The sequence below is a fragment of the Heptranchias perlo genome, chromosome 7 (genome assembly GCF_035084215.1).
Source record: "Heptranchias perlo isolate sHepPer1 chromosome 7, sHepPer1.hap1, whole genome shotgun sequence".
Classification (NCBI taxonomy): domain Eukaryota; kingdom Metazoa; phylum Chordata; class Chondrichthyes; order Hexanchiformes; family Hexanchidae; genus Heptranchias; species Heptranchias perlo.
Window position 1 is genome coordinate 19,256,183 of NC_090331.1, and position 17,619 is coordinate 19,273,801.

Below are 17,619 nucleotides of genomic sequence, written 5' to 3' on the forward strand. Positions count from 1 at the left end.
CGTGTGCGCCCAGATGGCTCTGGCTCGTGCGCGTTTTTCGTCGGATTGGAGCCGGGATTCCTTCCCACTCCAGAAAATCCCAATTTTCTTTGCCCCGCCCCTCCCAACCCCAACACACCCGCATTTTGCTTTTAAAATCGTGCCTATAACATTTGTAAGACAGCAAAATTTTGCTTTATCAATTTCTAAACATTTTCAATAAGAAAATGTTAAATTCTAGAGGGTTAATATTTCCGTTTCGAGGTACGCTTCCAAAATTGATACAGAAATAATGCAACATCAATGTGTCATCGTACTTAAGTTAGGATATATGTCATTCTGGCTGAATAAACAATCGTTGCAACAAAAAAAACTCAGTTAAATAGAGTTTAACAAATGACTAAAAATCAATTTAGCTTGGCCTAGTAAGTGAAATAAATATCTGTAAACCAGTATGTGTGGAACATTAGTCAGATACTGTGTCCCACGTTTTTGCTTCCTTCAGGCAGTGAGTGGGCAACCTTAGCAAAGACCTCAATATCTGACTGCATCACAAGGTGGTGAAAATTCCTAATAGGGTTTGTCACTGCAAATGAATACAGAAATCAAAATACTATCACTTTCTGTGCTAGAATGACAGGGGAAGTATCAGTTGTCAGCAGCTTTTTGTTCTATTTGTGAAGTCACTGTTATCATTGGGTTTTCGAGTGTCTGGGGCTTATTGGTGATTGTAAGTGTTAATAATTTAACCCTAATTCTACTCGTTCTGCAGGTTCACATCTCTAAGATTGCAGCACAGTTGCAAAATAACTGACGGGGAGTTCTTCATTACAACTGGATTTCAGAGATTAAAAAAATAATAATTTCCTTTTTGGAGCTGTGCGGGGCTACAGTGTAGGAGATTCACAGTAAGCTAGTACAGAATGTGAGTAATTGAAACGAGGAATCTAATGTCAGCACATGTATCTGGCAGGTACCTCCCAGTGTGTGAGTAGATCTGTGCACTGCATTCGTTTTAGGGAATTGTGACTCAATCACAATGTGCTCTCTATTAGATTGAAAGTATAAATGCAGCTTGGGTGTGGCCACAGCCAGCGTTGGTAGATGGAGCGTTTGAAGGCTTGCCACATTGGCCCAGAAATTGCTGGACAAATATTGGTGAGTTCCTGCCGCCCGCCATTAAGAAAACCAGCAACTTGTGGCTAGGAAGAGATACGCCGTGAATTCCGATTCACCACAGATTGCTGGCCGATTTGCGCCGCTCCGCCGTTAGCCTCGCAAAAAATGAAAAAATTGGACCCTTGCCGTCAGCCGCCCCATTGACATTCATTGCGTGTCAGGGAATTGCTGGATTTGCACAGTTTTATGTGTTTTATGGAGAGGGATAGAGAGGCATTACACATACGGGCACCGGATGCAGCACTGATTTTCATTTCTATTCCTAAACCTCCGGGGGGATACTGCAACAGTCTGGCAAGCAGCACTCACCCCTGCAGCCTCCCGTTTTCTCGCCGTATCCTAAGAGATGATTATGTGTCTCAGAAGGATAAAAAGCTGAATGAGCCCTGTCAACCTAAGGCCCCATGTCCACCTCTCGGCCAATCGACGTCCTTCAATTAATGTTGGGCGGCTGTTGCTCAATTTTTTGCTCTTGTTTTAAGTGCCTCAATATTTCAAGCAGTAAATATTTAAAGAAAGGCCTTGCTGTCCAACTAGAAAGTAGCAAGGGTAGAGTCCATGGCTGGTGTCAGTGGGCTGTGCTGCCTGATATCTCACCAATCTTAACCCTCCTCATCTAGTTTCTAGAAATTGGCTTTCTGGAAAGCAGCCTAATCACAAGACAGATACAGAGCAGGAAGGAGAAGGCTGAGGGGGGACCTTTAAGATTATGGAAGGGCTTGATAGGGTGGACGTAGAGAAGATGTTTCCACTTGTAGGAGACTTATGACTGTCACAGAAAACTAAATACTGCAGAAAGCCTAGAGGAGTATAGAAAGTACAGGAATGACGTAAAAAAGGAAATAAGGAAAGCAAAGAGAGGGCATGAAAAAATATTAGCTAGTAAGATTAAAGAAACCCAAAGATGTTTTATCAGTGCATTAAGAACAAGAGGATAGCTAAGGGAAAGGTGAGATCTATCAGGGATGATAAGGGTAACTTGTGTGTAGAAGCAGAGGATGTGGGTAGGGTTTTAAATGAATATTTTGTCTCTGTATTCACAAAGGAAAGGGATGATCCAGACGTAGTAGTTAAAGAGGAGAGGTGTGAAATATTGGATAAGGTAAACATAACGAGAGAGGAAGTGCTAGAGGGACTGGAGTCCTTGAAAGTTGATAAGTCACTATGGCCAGATGGATTGTTTCCTAGGCTATTGAAGGAAGCCAGCGAGGAAATAGCGGATGCTCTGAGGATCATTTTCCAATCCTCACTAGATACAGGGGAGGTACCGGAGGACTGGAAGACTGCAAACATAGTACCATTGTTTAAAAAGGGTATGAGGGAAAGATCAAACAATTATAGGCCGGTCAGTCTTACCTTGGTGGTGGGCAAACTATTAGAATCAATACTGAGAGATAGGATAAACTGTCACTTGGAAAGGCATGGTTTAATCAGGGATAGTCAGCATGGATTACAAATCTGCCTTACAAATCTGATTGAATTCTTTGAGGAAGTGACAAGGAGGATTGATGAGGGTCGTGCAGTGGATGTTGTCTACATGGATTTTAGTAAGGCATTTGACAAGGTCCCACATGGCAGACTGGTCAGAAAGGTAAAAGCCCACAGGGAAATGTGACGAATTGGATCCCAAATTGGCTCAGTAAAAGTCGATGGATGTCTTTGTGAATGGAAATCTGTTTCCTTGGTGTGCCACAAGGCTCAGTGTTGGGTCCCTTGCTGTTTGTGGTATATATCAATGATTTGGACTTGAATGTAGGGGGCATGATTGGCAAATTTGCAGATGACACAAAAATTGGCCGTGTAGTTGATAGTGAAGAAGATAGCAGACTCCAAGAAGATATCAATGGGTTGGTGGAGTGGATGGAAAAGTGGCAAATGGAGTTCAACCCAGAGAAGTGTGAGGTAACGCACTTAGGGAGGGCAAACAGTAAAAGGGAATACGCCTTAAATGGGAATATATTGAGAGGGCTAGAGGAAGTGAGAGACCTTGGAGTGTATGTGCACAGATCCCTGAAGGTGGCAGTACAGGTAGATTGTGAAGAAAGCATACGGAATGCTCCCCGTTATTAGCCGAGGTATAGAATACAAAAGCAGGGATGTAATGATGGAACTTTATAAAACGCTGGTACGGCCACAGCTGGAGTATTGTGCGCAGTGCTGGTCACCACATTACAGGAAGGACGTAATTGCTCTGGAGAGAGTGCAGAGAAGATTTACAAGAATGTTGCCAGGGCTTGAAAATTGCAGCTATGAGGAGAGATTGGATAGGTTGGGGTTGTTTTTCTTGGAGCAGAGGAGGATGAGGGGAGACATGATTGAGGTGTACAAAATTATGAAGGGCCTAGATTGAGTAGACAGGAAGTACCTGTTTCTCCTAGCGGAGAGTTCAAGAACTAGAGGACATAGATTTAAGCTGATTGGCGGAAGGATTCGAAGGGACATGAGGAAAAACTTTTTTACCCAGAGGGTGCTGGGTATATGGAATTCGCTGCCCGAGTTGGTAGTAGAGGCAGGGACCCTCAACTCTTTTAAAAAGTACCTGGACCTGCACCTAAAGTGCTGTAAGCTGCAGGGCTATGGACCGGGTGCTGGAAGGTGGGATTAGAATGGGCACCTGGTTGTTCTTCGAGCTGGCGCGGACACGATGAGCCGAATGGCCCCCTTCTGTGCTGTATCTTTTCTATGGTTCCATGGTTCTATGGTTCTAGGGGCCATAAATGTAAGACAGCCACCAATAAATCCAATAAGGAATTCAGGAGAAACTGCTGTAGACTGCCGGAAGATACCGATGGACTGGTCAGATGGGCAGAGAAGTGGCAAATGGAATTCAATCCAGAGAAGTGTGAGGTAATGCATTTGGGGAGGGCAAACAAGGCAAGGGAGTACACAATAAATGGGAGGATACTGAGAAGTGTAGAGGAACAAAGGGACTTTGGAGTGCATGTCCACAGATCCCTGAAGGGAGCAGGACAGGTAGATAAGGTGGTTAAAAAGGCAGATGGGATACTTTCCTTTATTAGCTGAGGCACAGAATATAAGAGCAGGGAGGTTATGCTAGAACTGTATAAAACATTGGTTAGGCCTCAGCTTGAGTACTACGTACAGTTCTGGTCACCACATTACAGGAAAGATGTGATTGCATTAGAGAGGGTACAGGAGGAGATTTACAAGGATGTTGCCAGGACTGGAGAATTGTAGCTATGAGAAAAGGTTGGCCAGGCCGGGGTTGTTTTCTTTGGAGCAAAGGAAGCTGAGGGGAGATTTAATTGAGGTATATAAAATTATGACGGGACTGGATAGAGTGGATAGGGAGGACCTATTTCCCTTAGCAGAGGGATCAGTGACCGGGGGCATAGATTTAAAGTAATTGGTAGAAGGATTAGACGGGAGCTGAGGACATAAGAAATAGAAGCAGGAGTAGGCCGTAAGGCTCCTCAAGCCTACTCCGCCATTCAATCAGATCATGGCTGATCTTCCACCTTCCCGCCCGATCCCCATATCCCTTGATTCCCTAGAGTCCAAAAATCTAGCTATCTCAGCCTTGAATATATTCAATGACTCAACTTCCACAGCCCTCTGGTGTAGAGAATTCCAAAGATTCACATCCCTTTGAGTGAAGAAATTCCTCCTCATCTCAGTCTTGAATGGCCGACCCCTTATCCTGCAACTATGCCACCTAGTTCTAGACTCTCTAGCCAGGGGAAACAATCTCTCAGCATCTACCCTGTCAAGTCCCCTCACAATTTTGTACAATTTTAAATGTTCATTCTTCTAAACTCCAGAGAGTATAGGCCCATTCTACTCAACCTCTCTTCCCAGGAATTAATCTAGTGAACCTTAGTTGCACCACCTCCAAGGCAGGTATATCCTTCCTTAGATAAAGAGACCAAGACTGTATGCATTACTCCACGTGAGGTCTCAGTAAAGCCCTGTACAACTGTAGTAAGACTTCCTTACTCTTGTACTCCAACCCGCTTGCAATAAAGGCCAACAGGCCATTTGCTTTCCTAATTGCCCGCTGTACCTACATACTAACTTCTTGTGTTTCTTGTATGAGGACACCCAAGTCTCTCTGATCACCAACATTTAATAGCTTCTCACCATTTAAACAATATTCTGTTATTCTATTCTTCCGACCAAAGTGAATAACTTCACATTTCCCCACGTTATACTCCATCTGTCACCTTCTTGCCCACTCACTTAATCTGTCTATATCCCTTTGCAGACTCTTTGTGTCCTCCTCACAGCTTACTTTCCCACCGAGCTTTGTATCATCAGCAAACTTGGATTCATTACAATCGGTCCCTTCAACGAAGTCATTAATATAGATTGTAAATAGCTGAGGCCCAAGCACCGATCCTTGCGGCACCCCACTAGTTACAGACTGCCAACCTGAGAATGACCCGTTTATCCCTACTATCTGTTTTCTGTCCTTTAGCCAATCCTCTATCCATGCTAATATATTACCCCCTACCCCACGAGCCCTTACCTTGTGCAACAACCTTTTATGTGGCACCTTATCGAATGCCTTTTGAAAATCCAAATATACTACATCCACTGGTTCCCCTTAATCTACCCTGCTAGTTACATCCTCAAAAAACTCTAATAAATTTGTCAATCACGATTTCCCTTTCATAAAACCATGTTGACTCTGCCTAATCATATTATGATTTTCTAAGTGCCTTATTACCACTTCCTTGATAATGGATTCCAGCATTTTCCCGACTACTGATGTCAGGCTAACTGGCCTGCAGTTCCCTGTTTTCTCTCTCCCTCCCTTCTTGAATAGCGGGGTAACATTTGCTATCTTCGAGTCCACTGGGACCATTTCAGGAAATTTTTCGCCCGAGGGTGGTGGAGGTCTGGAACTCACTGTCTGAAAGGTGGTACATCCAGAGACCCTCAACTCATTTAAAAAGTACTTGGATGTACACTTGAAGTGCCGTAACCTACAGGGCTACGAACCAAGTGCTGGAAAGTGGGATTAAGCTGGATAGCTCTTTTTCGGCTGGCACAGACACGATGGGCCGAATGGCCTCCTTCTATGCCGTAACTTTCTGTGATTCTATGATTCTATGATTCTTTGATTGTATGGTTAGAACATAGAACACAAGTACAAGGAGTAGTTGAGGAGAATAACATAGATGCATTTAAGGGGAAGCTAGGTAAACACATGAGAGAGAAAGGAATAGAAGGTTATGCTAATAGGGTTAGATGAAGCGAGGTGGGAGGAGGCTCATGTGGAGCATAAACACTGGCATGGACCAGTTGGGCCAAATGGCCTGTTTCTTTGCTGTACATTCTATGTAATTCTATGAAAGCCATTCGGCCCATCTTAGTTCACCTGTCCAGAAAGACCGAAGTTCCCCCACCCCTTCAAAGCGTTTGAGCGATTCTTCTGATTCCAGGGATTTACCTCCGCTGCTGAAACCAGAAGTCCATTTCATGTACTTTGTGTAAAGAAGAACTTCCTGTTATCTGTATAAATTTGTCTTTTATTCGTTTTGAACCTGTGTTCTCATGTCAAGTTATCACAGTGTTGCTATATGCTTCTTTCTCTTCATGGACATAACTCTACATTGTTTGACACTAGTTGTGCTGATTTGGGATGTTGGTCTGCTTAGCTCAGTTGTTTTGATTACTTAAGAGCTGAGGATTGCTAAACAATAAGTTTGGTTGATCTCTTAGGACCTGCAGTGTGGGAGACATGATTGAAACCATGAGACAGTTAATGCTGAGTCACTTAAAGTTAATGTGTTATATTTTGCTTTGAAGAATGAATGAAAAATGTTTCAAGGCTGCAGTGCTCCCACAAGCATATTTCCTATGATTAGTGCAGAATGTGATGCTTAACAATACCAATTACAAAGGGAGATTTGGGATTTATTCAGATATTGAGTGAAATTAGAAAAAAGTGTACAATCTGAAAGCCAGAATGGAATCTGTATGACAAAGCCCAAGCACACAACTAAAAATGATTGTGATTCTTACTCTCGTTCCTTGCCATAAGGTTACTTACCGTCAGCCATGTCAGTTGGTAGCACTCTCGCCTCTGACTCAGAAAGTTGTGGGTTCAAGTCCCACATCAGAGACTTGAGCACAAAATGTAGGCTGACATTCCAGTGCAGTACTGAGGGAGTCCTGCACTGTCGGAGGTGTCTTCTTTCAGATGAGACTTTAAACCTGAGGTCCTGTCTGCCTTCTCAGGTGGATGTAAAAGATCCCATGACACTATTTCAAAGAAGAGCAGGGGAGTTATCCCCAGTGTCTGGGCCAATATTTATTTCTCAACCAACACTTCTGAAACAGATTACCTAGTCATTATCACATTGCTGTTTGTGTAACCTTGCTGTGTGCAATTTGGGTGCCGTGTTTCCTACATTACAACAGTGACTACACTTTAAAAGTACTTTATTGGCTATAAAACGCTTTGGGATGGCCTGAGGTCATGAAAGGCACTATATAAATGCATGTCTTTCTCTCCTTTTTTACCATTTTCCCCACTAAGCCACTAGAGATCAAAGATTCACACCAATTCATTTAGGCTAGCTGCACCACTCTGTCAGACTATAAGGGCCACCAAAATGGTTCATCATAAGGCTGGCGTTTCTCCACTTCCTCTCGACCCATCCCCTCACTGTAGATCATGGATCAGCTACATTTATCAGTACCAAAAAGCAACCTATGATTATCTTCACTTTACAATATTCAGTATTCGTCTACCAGGGATCAGGGATCGTCTACCAGGGATCAGGGAGATTTACACTACTGCAAAGTTGTCAATTTGTGCATTATTGGACTATTAACAATTTAAAAAATGTATCACAATCGATCAGATTGACAAAATCCAGCCTGAGGCCATCTACCGCTCTCTGCACTAAATTAACAGAGATTTGGCTTGCTGTCCTCCCAGCAGACTGCTGGGGTTCAGACAGGACAGTCAGTATCACAAGGCTATAAAAAAGACCTTCCCCTTCCCATTATACTAAGTAGGAGTTGCTCTAAGATACAAGGGAATCAGTTAAATCTAATTATTTTCTGTGTTAGAGAGATTAACAGTTGGATTATTATAATGTGCAATACAGCTGGCAGTTCTGATCAGAGAAAAAGAGAAAGGAATAGAATAGTGACTGGGCAGTTAAAAACTGTAACACAATTGAAGATTTCCCCCATAAAAAAAATAGACAGAGAGGTAGCAATGGATTGTTACAAGGCTGTAATGCCATTGTGGGGTTTCCCTCCCCCTCCCAATTTTCTTGCCTTATTTATTGTGTTCTGTCCTGAAGCTGTTGATTCTTACTGCAATAAGAAAGGATAAAACCCCTGGTCCGGATGGATTACATCCACAAATATTATATGAAGTTAGGGCTTCCATGGGCTTGTACAAAAATGGATTACATCCACAAATATTGTATGAAGTTAGGGAGGAGATAGCAGAGGCACTATTATATAATATAAAAATTCATTACAAAAGGGAATAGTGCCAGAGGACTGGCGGACAGCTAATGTTATTCCTATATTTAAAAAGGGAGATAGAACAAGTCCAGGGAACTATTGACTAGTTGGCTTCACGTTGATGGTAGGAAAGATAGAATCATAGAATCATAGATTAGAATCATAGAAAATTTACGGCACAGAGGGAGGCCATTCGGCCCATCGTGTCTGCGCCGGCCGGAAATGAGCACCCAGCCTAATCCCACTTTCCAGCACTTGGTCCGTAGCCTTGTAGGTCACGGCACTTCAAGTGCACATCCAAATACTTTTTAAATGAGTTGAGGGTTTCTGCCTCCACCACCCTTTCAGGCATTGAGTTCTAAATCCCTACCACCTTCTGGGTAAAAAACTTTTCCTCAGCTCCCCTCTCATCCTTCCACCAATCACTTTACATCTATGCCCCCTGGCTATTGACCTCTCTGCTAAGGGAAATATGTCCTTCCCATCCACTCTATCTAGGCCCCTCATAATTTTGTACACCTCAATTAAATCACCCCTCAGCCTCCTTTGTTCCAAAGAGAACAACCCCAGCCTATCCAATCTTTCCTCATAGTTAAAATTCTCCAGTCCTGGCAACATACTCATAAATCTCCTCTGTACCTTCTCTAGTGCAATTACATCCTTGCTGTAATGTGGTGACCAGAACTGTACACAGTACTCAAGTTGTGGCCTAACCAGTGCTTCATACAATTCCAGCATAATCTCCCTGCTCTTATATTCTGTGCCTTGGCTAATAAAGGAAAGTATTCCATATGCCTTCTTAACCACCTTATCTACCTGTCCTGCTCCCTTCAGGGATCTATGGACATGCATTCCAAGGTCCCTCACTTCCTTTATACTTTTCAGTATCCTCCCATTTATTGTGCACTCCCTTGCCTTGTTTGCCCTCCCCAAATGTATTACCTCACACTTCTCTGGATTGAATTCCATTTGCCACTTTTCTGCCCACCTGACCAGTCCATTGATATCTTCCTACATTCTACAGCTTTCCTCCTCACTATCAACCACATGGCCAATTTTTGTATCATCTGCAAATTTCTTAATCATGCCCCCCTACATTTAAGTCCAAATCATTAATATATATCACAAAAAGCAAGGGACCTAGTACTGAGCCTTGTGGAACCCCACTGGAAACAGCCTTCCAGTCACAAAAACACCCGTCAACCATTACCTTTTGCTTCCTGCCATTGAGCCAATTTTGGATCCAACTTGCCACTCCCTTGGATTCCATGAGCTTGTACTTTTTTGATCAGTCTGCCATATGAGACCTTGTCAATAGCCTTTCTAAAATCCATGTAGACTACATTAAATGCACTACCCTCATCGACCCTCCTTGTTACCTCTTCAAAAAATTCAATCAAGTTAGTCAGACATGACCTTCCCTTAACAAATCCATGCTGACTGTCTTTGATTACTCCGTGCCATTCTAAGTGACGGTTTATCCTGTCACTTAGAAAGGCATGGAGTAAAGATAATGGAATCTTTACTCAAAGATGTATTAGAAAGACGTCTAGAGAACGAAAATATATGAAGGGAAAGTCATGCTTGACCAACCTGATTGAATTCTTTGAGGAAGTAACAGCAAGAGTAGACAAGGGTAATGTAATAGATATAATATATTTGGATTTTCAAAAGGCCTTCGATAAGGTACCGCATTGTAGATTCATGATTAAGATGTGGAGTCAGGGGACAGGTAGCAGAATGGATAGCAAATTGGATACAAAACAGAAAACAGAGAATAGGGGTTAAGGGTAGCTACTCAGACTGGCAAAAGGTGGGAAGTGGTGTTCCACAGAGATCGGTGCTGGGACCATTGTTGTTCACAATTTAAATTAATGATTTGGATTCGGGAATCGGAAGTACAATTTCAAAATTTGCGGACGACGCAAATTGGAGGGTATAGTTAATACAAAGGAAGAATGCGACAAAATGCAGAGGACATTAATAAACTTGCAGAATGGGCATGTAATTGGCAAATGAATTTCAGTATAGATAAGTGTGAGATGGTGCATTTTGGCAGGAAGAGTAAGGAGGCCACATACTGTTTGAATAATATGAGTCTAAATGGGATAGAGGATCAAAGGGATCTGGGGGTACATATACACAAATCACTTAAAGTAGCGGCACAGGTTAACAAGGCCATAAAAAAAAGGCAAATCAAGCACTGGGGTTCATTTCCAGAGGGATAGAATTTAAAAGCAGAGAAATTATTTTGCACTTGTCTAGAATCTTGGTTAGACCATAATTGGAGTATTGTGCACAGTTCTGGTCTCCATACTATAGAAAGGATATGGAGGCATAGGAGAGGGTGCAAAAAAGATTCACAAGAGTGATACCAGAACTGAGAAGATATACTTATTTGAAAAGGCCGGGGCTCTTTTCTCCAGGAAAGAGAAGGCTGAGGGATGACCTGATAGAGATCTTTAGGATAATAAAAGGGTTTGATAGGGTAGACATAGAGAGAATGTTTCCACTTGTGGGGGAGACCAAAACTAGAGATCATAAATATAAAATAGTCGCTAATAAATCCAATAGGGAGTTCAGAAGAAACTTCTTTACCCAAAGATTGGTAAGAATGTGGAACGCGTAGTTGAGGCAAATAGCACAGATGCATTTAAGGGATTGCTAGATGAGCACATGAGGGAGAAAGGAATAGAAGGGTATGCTGATAGGGTTAGATGAAGTAAGGCGGGATGAGGCTTGTGTGAAGCATAAATGCTGGCATAGACCATTTGGGCCGAATGGCCTGTTTCTGTGCTGTCGTCTCGATGTAACTCGATATAACATGGTTCCACCGGCATCAGCAGTCCTGCCTCACCCAACTGTCCATTCTTCATTGTGCGAGCCTGGACAGTGAATGCTGGGAGGCTTTTGAACTTCGATAGGCAGCACAGTTGAGTCTGATATTGTTTCACCCGATGTTACACACGCACTTCCCAGCAGAGGCCCTAGCAGATTTCTTTCTCTACCCTAGCCCAGTGACGCTGAGGCCAAATATAGTGCCTTAACTACTGCCCCGGGAAAGATCGGCACAGATTGGGAATCAAAGCTAGGACCTTCTGTTTTGTGTAACTTAGCAAGACGTTGCACAGGACAAGTATCCACTAAGCTGTCAGTCGAGCTGCCACTGAGGAGTTCTGATGAGACAGAATAACAGTCGTCTCAAGAGAGGAAAAGAAAGAGACAACAGTTGGAAGGTAACAATATTGAGGTTTCCTGAGCAAAAGAGAGAGGTGAACAAAACAGTTGGTTTGTTACGAAGGTGTAGCATAATTGAGGAATTCTAAAAAGAGGAGAGACAACAGTTGGATTGCTTTAAGGCAGAGGAGTTCCAATAATATAATTCACCACAACCACGAACGTCCAACAGATAGCAACGGTCATGTGAAATGGAACCATCTGTAATACAATCTAATCCAACTGTTATTTAATACAAGGCTATTTTACATGACAAATAGATTGAATGTTATTTTGTGTAAAATATATAAATAAATAAAAATGTGGCTGCTATATTATAGCCAGTGCTGTAAATAGCCATGACTGCCTTCAGTAGACTATCATGTGAGTGTAGCAATAGCTTAGACTGCAGAGAGACATTGCATGTTGCGGCAAAACAAAGAGATTTGTTTTTTGTTATTTGTTCATAGGATGCTGATAAAACCACATTTATTACCAGTCCCTTGTTGCTCTGAGAATATAATTCGGGGTCATCTCCTTGAACTGCTGCAGCCCTTGTGGTGATGGTGGCTTTGTAACAGCAAAGGCAGAAAATGTTAGCAGATTCTTTAAGGAGGAAGAGGTAGATGTATAAAGAAATTACACCCAACCCAATTGCAAATCAGAATTCTATCTTCCTGTGCGTGTTCTCCCTTGAACTTGCCAACACCAACGTTAGCTGACATCATTGGGGGGGAGGGGGGGGGAAATGTTTACAATGTAACTTTGAATAATTTTTTTTAAAAAGGTAAAAATGAAAGGTAAAAGTTATTTGAAGGAAAGTCAAGGTGGCAATTGAGCTGACGCAACAGCTCAGAAACTGCCTCCACAGTCAACTGATTGAGCAATAACTGTGACAAGTTTACAGAAGCAAAAATGGTTATTAATTTGCACATAGGAATTTATGGGAAAAAATTACACAAAAAATGTGACAAAAACATGACAACATGAAGGAAACACCTTTAGTGCCGACAGGAAGTGCATGCAGATAGCTTTTTAACTGTGATATTAGTGGATATCGGTGCACTTTTTACAGTACCTGAGTTAAATCATTGATCAAGTTCTAAATCCATAAAATAAATATAACATTGCTCATTAGAACCCTACATAAAATTATATATTTTTTTTATTAAAAATTCCGTAGGTGTAAAGGATCGTTGTTAATTCACTAACAGCTCCCTTGTATTTTACATTGATGTAAAACCCTAAACAGACAAAATAGGAGTATTTAAAGTTTCCATTTGATAAGTACCATTAAGTGGAGTAATGCACAGTGTATTGCAGGATTCTAAGCCAATCTGCCATATGGATGAAACTGCCTGGTGCATTTGTTTCAATGGTGAATTGTGACTTTTTTTCTTGTGACACTTGGAAGATGTATACGAAACTCTGTTGTGGTTCCACTGCTAGATTTACTATATTGCATTGGGATATCCAGGGCTTTCCAGGGGCATGGGGTGGGGTGGGAGGGTCTGGAGCTTGGTCTGCATCTGCAGTAGCTGCAGGCCCAATGGAGGCATTTAAATGAGGCAGTACGGGAGGTCCCAGCCTCCTGCCTCATTTTCCTGTGGGACCGCTGGCTGGGCATCCAAAAAACATGGTGCTGTGGCCTATTCCTGGATCCCTGCTGACTGGATAATCTGCCAGAGTCCAGGGACAAGCTGGAGAATGCACACAGGATTTTTTTAAGCACGATTTTAAGCCCTGCAGAGTGCACAGTTCAACTGGGTACTTCCTGGCTGTTGGCGGCGATCGGCAGGTTCTGATCTCCAAGGCCTGACTTGCAGCTCCAGACCCGAGAGGTCTGCGGCTGCTCATCACTTTCCTGCCCCTTTGGCCAGCTCTAGGCCCTGTCGGTGGGGAGTGGTTCTGTGCTAAGGTTTCCCTGGGTCATGTAAATTGCCTGGGACAAGAAATCCTGGCGCTCCAGGACAGGAGCAGCGCACTTCTGGGGTGCTCTCCTGCGGTGGGGGGGAGGGAGGGCGGTCGGTAACTGCAGGCCCGATAAGCTCTTAAGTAAGGTGGGATGGGTGTTCTTGGACCTCCACCTCATTTTCCTGTGGGATTGCTGATTGCTGGGTGGGCGGCCACAGTGCATGGGCACTAGCTCTCAACTCTTGCTGAAATCCATTTTAGTTGGCACTGGTCACTCTCTGGTACCTCACCCAAGTGGCCATCATTCATGGGTGAGTTTTGACAGTGAACGTCAGCAGACTATTTGAACCAAGGAGGGTGGGTATCACAGCCATGCTGAAACCTGCCCTCATCCAATGTCCAGATGTGCCCTTCCAGCAGTGATCACTGGATAGTGATCAGGATCCTGGCTGATTTTCCACTCCCTATCCCAGGGGTACTGAGAGCTGTTGTAGCATCGCTAGTGACACCATGGCTGAGATCAGTTAACTCAGCACAGTGAGGGGATCAAACCTGGGACGTCTCTAGTCTGTATGGCTCAGCTACTCATTGTACAAAGTTGCTGAGCCATTGGGGGAGCTAATACTGTTGCCTTTAACCATTTTAAAACTGCAGTGCATTTCTGCACCAAAATTCATTTTTATGGACTCAGTTTGTGTATTTTGAAGGTAGTGACATTCATTGATATTGTTGGTGGAATTATCTTGAAGAAATGACAGAATTGACAATGCAGGGGACATAAGTTATCGAAGACCATTGAAATGAGGCTACCATCCAAGCACTCTGAGTTCATCAGGTTACCTACTGGTGTTAATTCACTTCTTCCATTAATTAAAACAAAATTTTAAATTGACTAAAATATTTCACTTCTCTGTGGACAGTTGGAGAATACAAAGGCTAAAGGAGGCACTTGTTGTTAATGTATAAATAAGAACCCTGTTCCATTAATTCCAGTGCATAGACTGTCCTGGAGAAATTAAGTTTGCATTACAAAGTGTGATTGAAACGCATGTCTACAATCCAAATGCAATGCAAAATAAAAACAGAAAAAACACTCAGCAGGCCAGGCAGCATCTGTGGAGAGAGAAACAAGAGTGAACATTTCAGGTCGAAGACCTTTCATCAGAGCTGGAAGATGTTAGAGAAGAACAACTTTTAAACAAGTGGGCAGGGAAAAGAACAAAATAGGATAGGATGGAGGGCAATAGTGATTAAATGATGAAAGGGATGATGTGAAAGGCAAAAGGGGTTGATTATGCGACAGATATTGAAACATAAGATGGGTCCACAGGCTGTGTAAATGGTTACAGCAGAATAGCAGAGTGGGGGGGAAGCATGGAAAATCTAGCAAAGCGGAGAGGGTTGGCAGGGCCGGGAATGTGGCGGAAGAAAGGCAGGTAGACCTCGGGTGTGGACCACCCTGCTGGCTGTGTACCAATAGGGGATCCCCATGCCAAGTACCTTTTTTTGAAGAGGGCAACCCTCTAACCCTTAGGCACAATTTTCCTTTCCACAAACCTTTGTAAAATTATAGTCATAGCCTTGGCTATGTGTTCCCTAGCTTCCCTCAGAATCCTCAGATGTAAACCATCAGGTCCCAGTGATTTGTCCATCTTAAGTTTGAATAACTTTTTTTAGTACCATTTTTCTTTGACTGGTAACTTCCAGTAACTATTCTACACCCACCTCTGCTGATTCAATAATCCCACTATCCATCTGCTTTGTGAAAACTGATGTAACTTTTCCAATCCTTCACTCTCGACTGCAAGCTTGCCTCCTTCATCTCTTAGTAATCTTAACCTTATCTTGACTATCCTCTTACTAGTAATGATCAAAGATCCGGCACAGGCACGATGGGCCGAATGGCCTCCTTCTGTGCTGTATGATTCTATGAAAAAGACTTTAATTTTTTTTTCGTAATTTTCATTCATGCTTCCTCCTAGCTTGTTTAATCTCCATTTTTGTAGCTCTCCTTTCTTAATTGTATTTATCTTGGTTTGTTGTTTTATTATCTGCCCTGTAATTGTTAAATACTTTTTTTGTAAGTTCCAGAATTGATCTAATTTTCCTATTCATCCATGGAACCCCAGCCTTCAATGCACTCCCTTTTTTCTTTACTGAGGTATATTTGATTTGTTCCCTTTCCACGTTCTGCTATTCCTTAGCTCAGTACAACAGGATTCTCTTTGGACCACATCTCTGTTTAAATCCACAGTTTGTAGTTCAGTGATACAGTTAGATACTCCTACTCCCCTCCCCCCTACTTCCCTTATTCCTCTTGAAAGTTTTATACCCAGGTATATTTAATTACACATTCTGACCCAGTTGCAGCCATATTTCAGTTACTAACTGTTAGGTTATGCTTTTGTTGGGAATCTATTCTACATATCCATGTTTAGGGAAGGGGAGGGGATTCTTAAGTTTTCTTGCTTGAGGCTTGTTAACTTTGGATACTACTTGTGTACTCTAATTCTGCAAGACAAACATAATGGGCTCGATATTGCCAGGGCTGCGGGTTCGCGACGGGGGAGCTATTTGCCCGGCGAAATCAGTTTGCCCCGCGCGCGATCGCAGCCTAATTGGATCCACTCACCTGGTCTTCCGGGTTCCCCACTGCTGATCTGCGCGACGGGCGGGCTGCGCATGCGCAGTAAGGTCTGTCAGCTGGAGGAGCTTTATTTAAAGGGGCTGTCCTCCACTGACAGATGCTACAACAAATAGGAAAAAATACAGCATGGAGCGGCCCAGGGGGAAGGCTGCTTCCAGGTTTAATGATGCCTCACTCCAGGTATCATTAGATGGGGTGAGGAGGAGGGGGAGGACAGAGATCTTCCCCCCGGCGGGCGGGAGGAAGCGGCCTGCCTTTTCCAGCAGGAAGGCCTGGCTCGAGGTGGCAGAAGAGGTCACCTGCACCACCAACATATCGCCCACCTGCGTACAGTGCAGGAGGCGCTGCAATGACCTAAGTAGATCAGCCAAAGTGAGTACACTTACTCATTCCCCTACACTCCGTCTGCCACATCAACGCCCCCACCCCACATCTATGCCCCCACCCCACATCTCCTTCTGCACTGCCAGCACTACTCTGACACATCACCCCTCACACCCACTCAAACCTCATCCTCATCTTACCTGCACCTACTCACCTCGCCAGTACTCATCCCGCCACTACCACTCAACCCAATCCTCATACAATCTCATGGCTCTATCCCATACTCACCCTCTCATGCATCTCTTTCACGGTCAGCCTCACTCAACCTGCCACTACCTGTGCTGCAGCCACAGGGCATGCATCACATATGTGCAGTAGGCAACGTAAGGCAAACGTGTCATGAGTGTGAAGGGGTTGCACAAGGGTGTTTGAGGGTTTGTCATGGTTTTTACTTATTTTTAATTTCTGATCAACTCATATTACATATTATATTGCCACCATTACTGCCACATCTTCGCGAATCTTGTCTGGTTTGTGCAATAATGCCCTTTCCTGAGGATCACTATGAGGACCCACACCTGATGCCACCCATTGTGTCACTGCAGAGTGGGTGTAGGTGTATTTGCAGGGCTCTTTTGTGCAGACGACTGAGAGACGTCGGCGATGTCCCCGGTGGCATCATGGAAGGATGCGGAGGAGAAGTTATTGAGGGCAGTGGTGACTTTGACAGCGACAGGTAAGAAGATGGTGCTCGGGCCAGCCGGGAGCAGCTCGGCATGAAGGAGGCTGCAGATGTCCACGACTACATGTCGAGTGACTCTGAGCCTCCGTATGCACTGCTGCTCAGAGAGGTCCAGGAAGCTGAGCCTCGGTCTGTGGACCCTGTGGCGAGGGTAGTGCTCTCT

General features: G+C 43.6%; 1 protein-coding gene across 4 annotated transcripts in view; it reads left to right on the top strand.

The window, feature by feature from the left end:
* cacnb4a (calcium channel, voltage-dependent, beta 4a subunit) overlaps positions 1-17,619 on the top strand; it is a 143,452-nt gene that overhangs the window by 19,309 nt on the left and 106,524 nt on the right. For 3 of the 4 annotated variants that reach the window (XM_067987130.1, XM_067987133.1, XM_067987134.1), the window contains exon 1: positions 11,776-11,849. The exons of the other annotated variant lie outside the window; for it this stretch is intronic. In XM_067987130.1, the coding sequence (XP_067843231.1) occupies positions 11,793-11,849 (57 nt within the window). In that variant the 5' untranslated portion in view covers positions 11,776-11,792. Of the gene's footprint in view, positions 1-11,775; positions 11,850-17,619 lie in introns of those variants that run through there. 4 annotated transcript variants of the gene reach the window in all.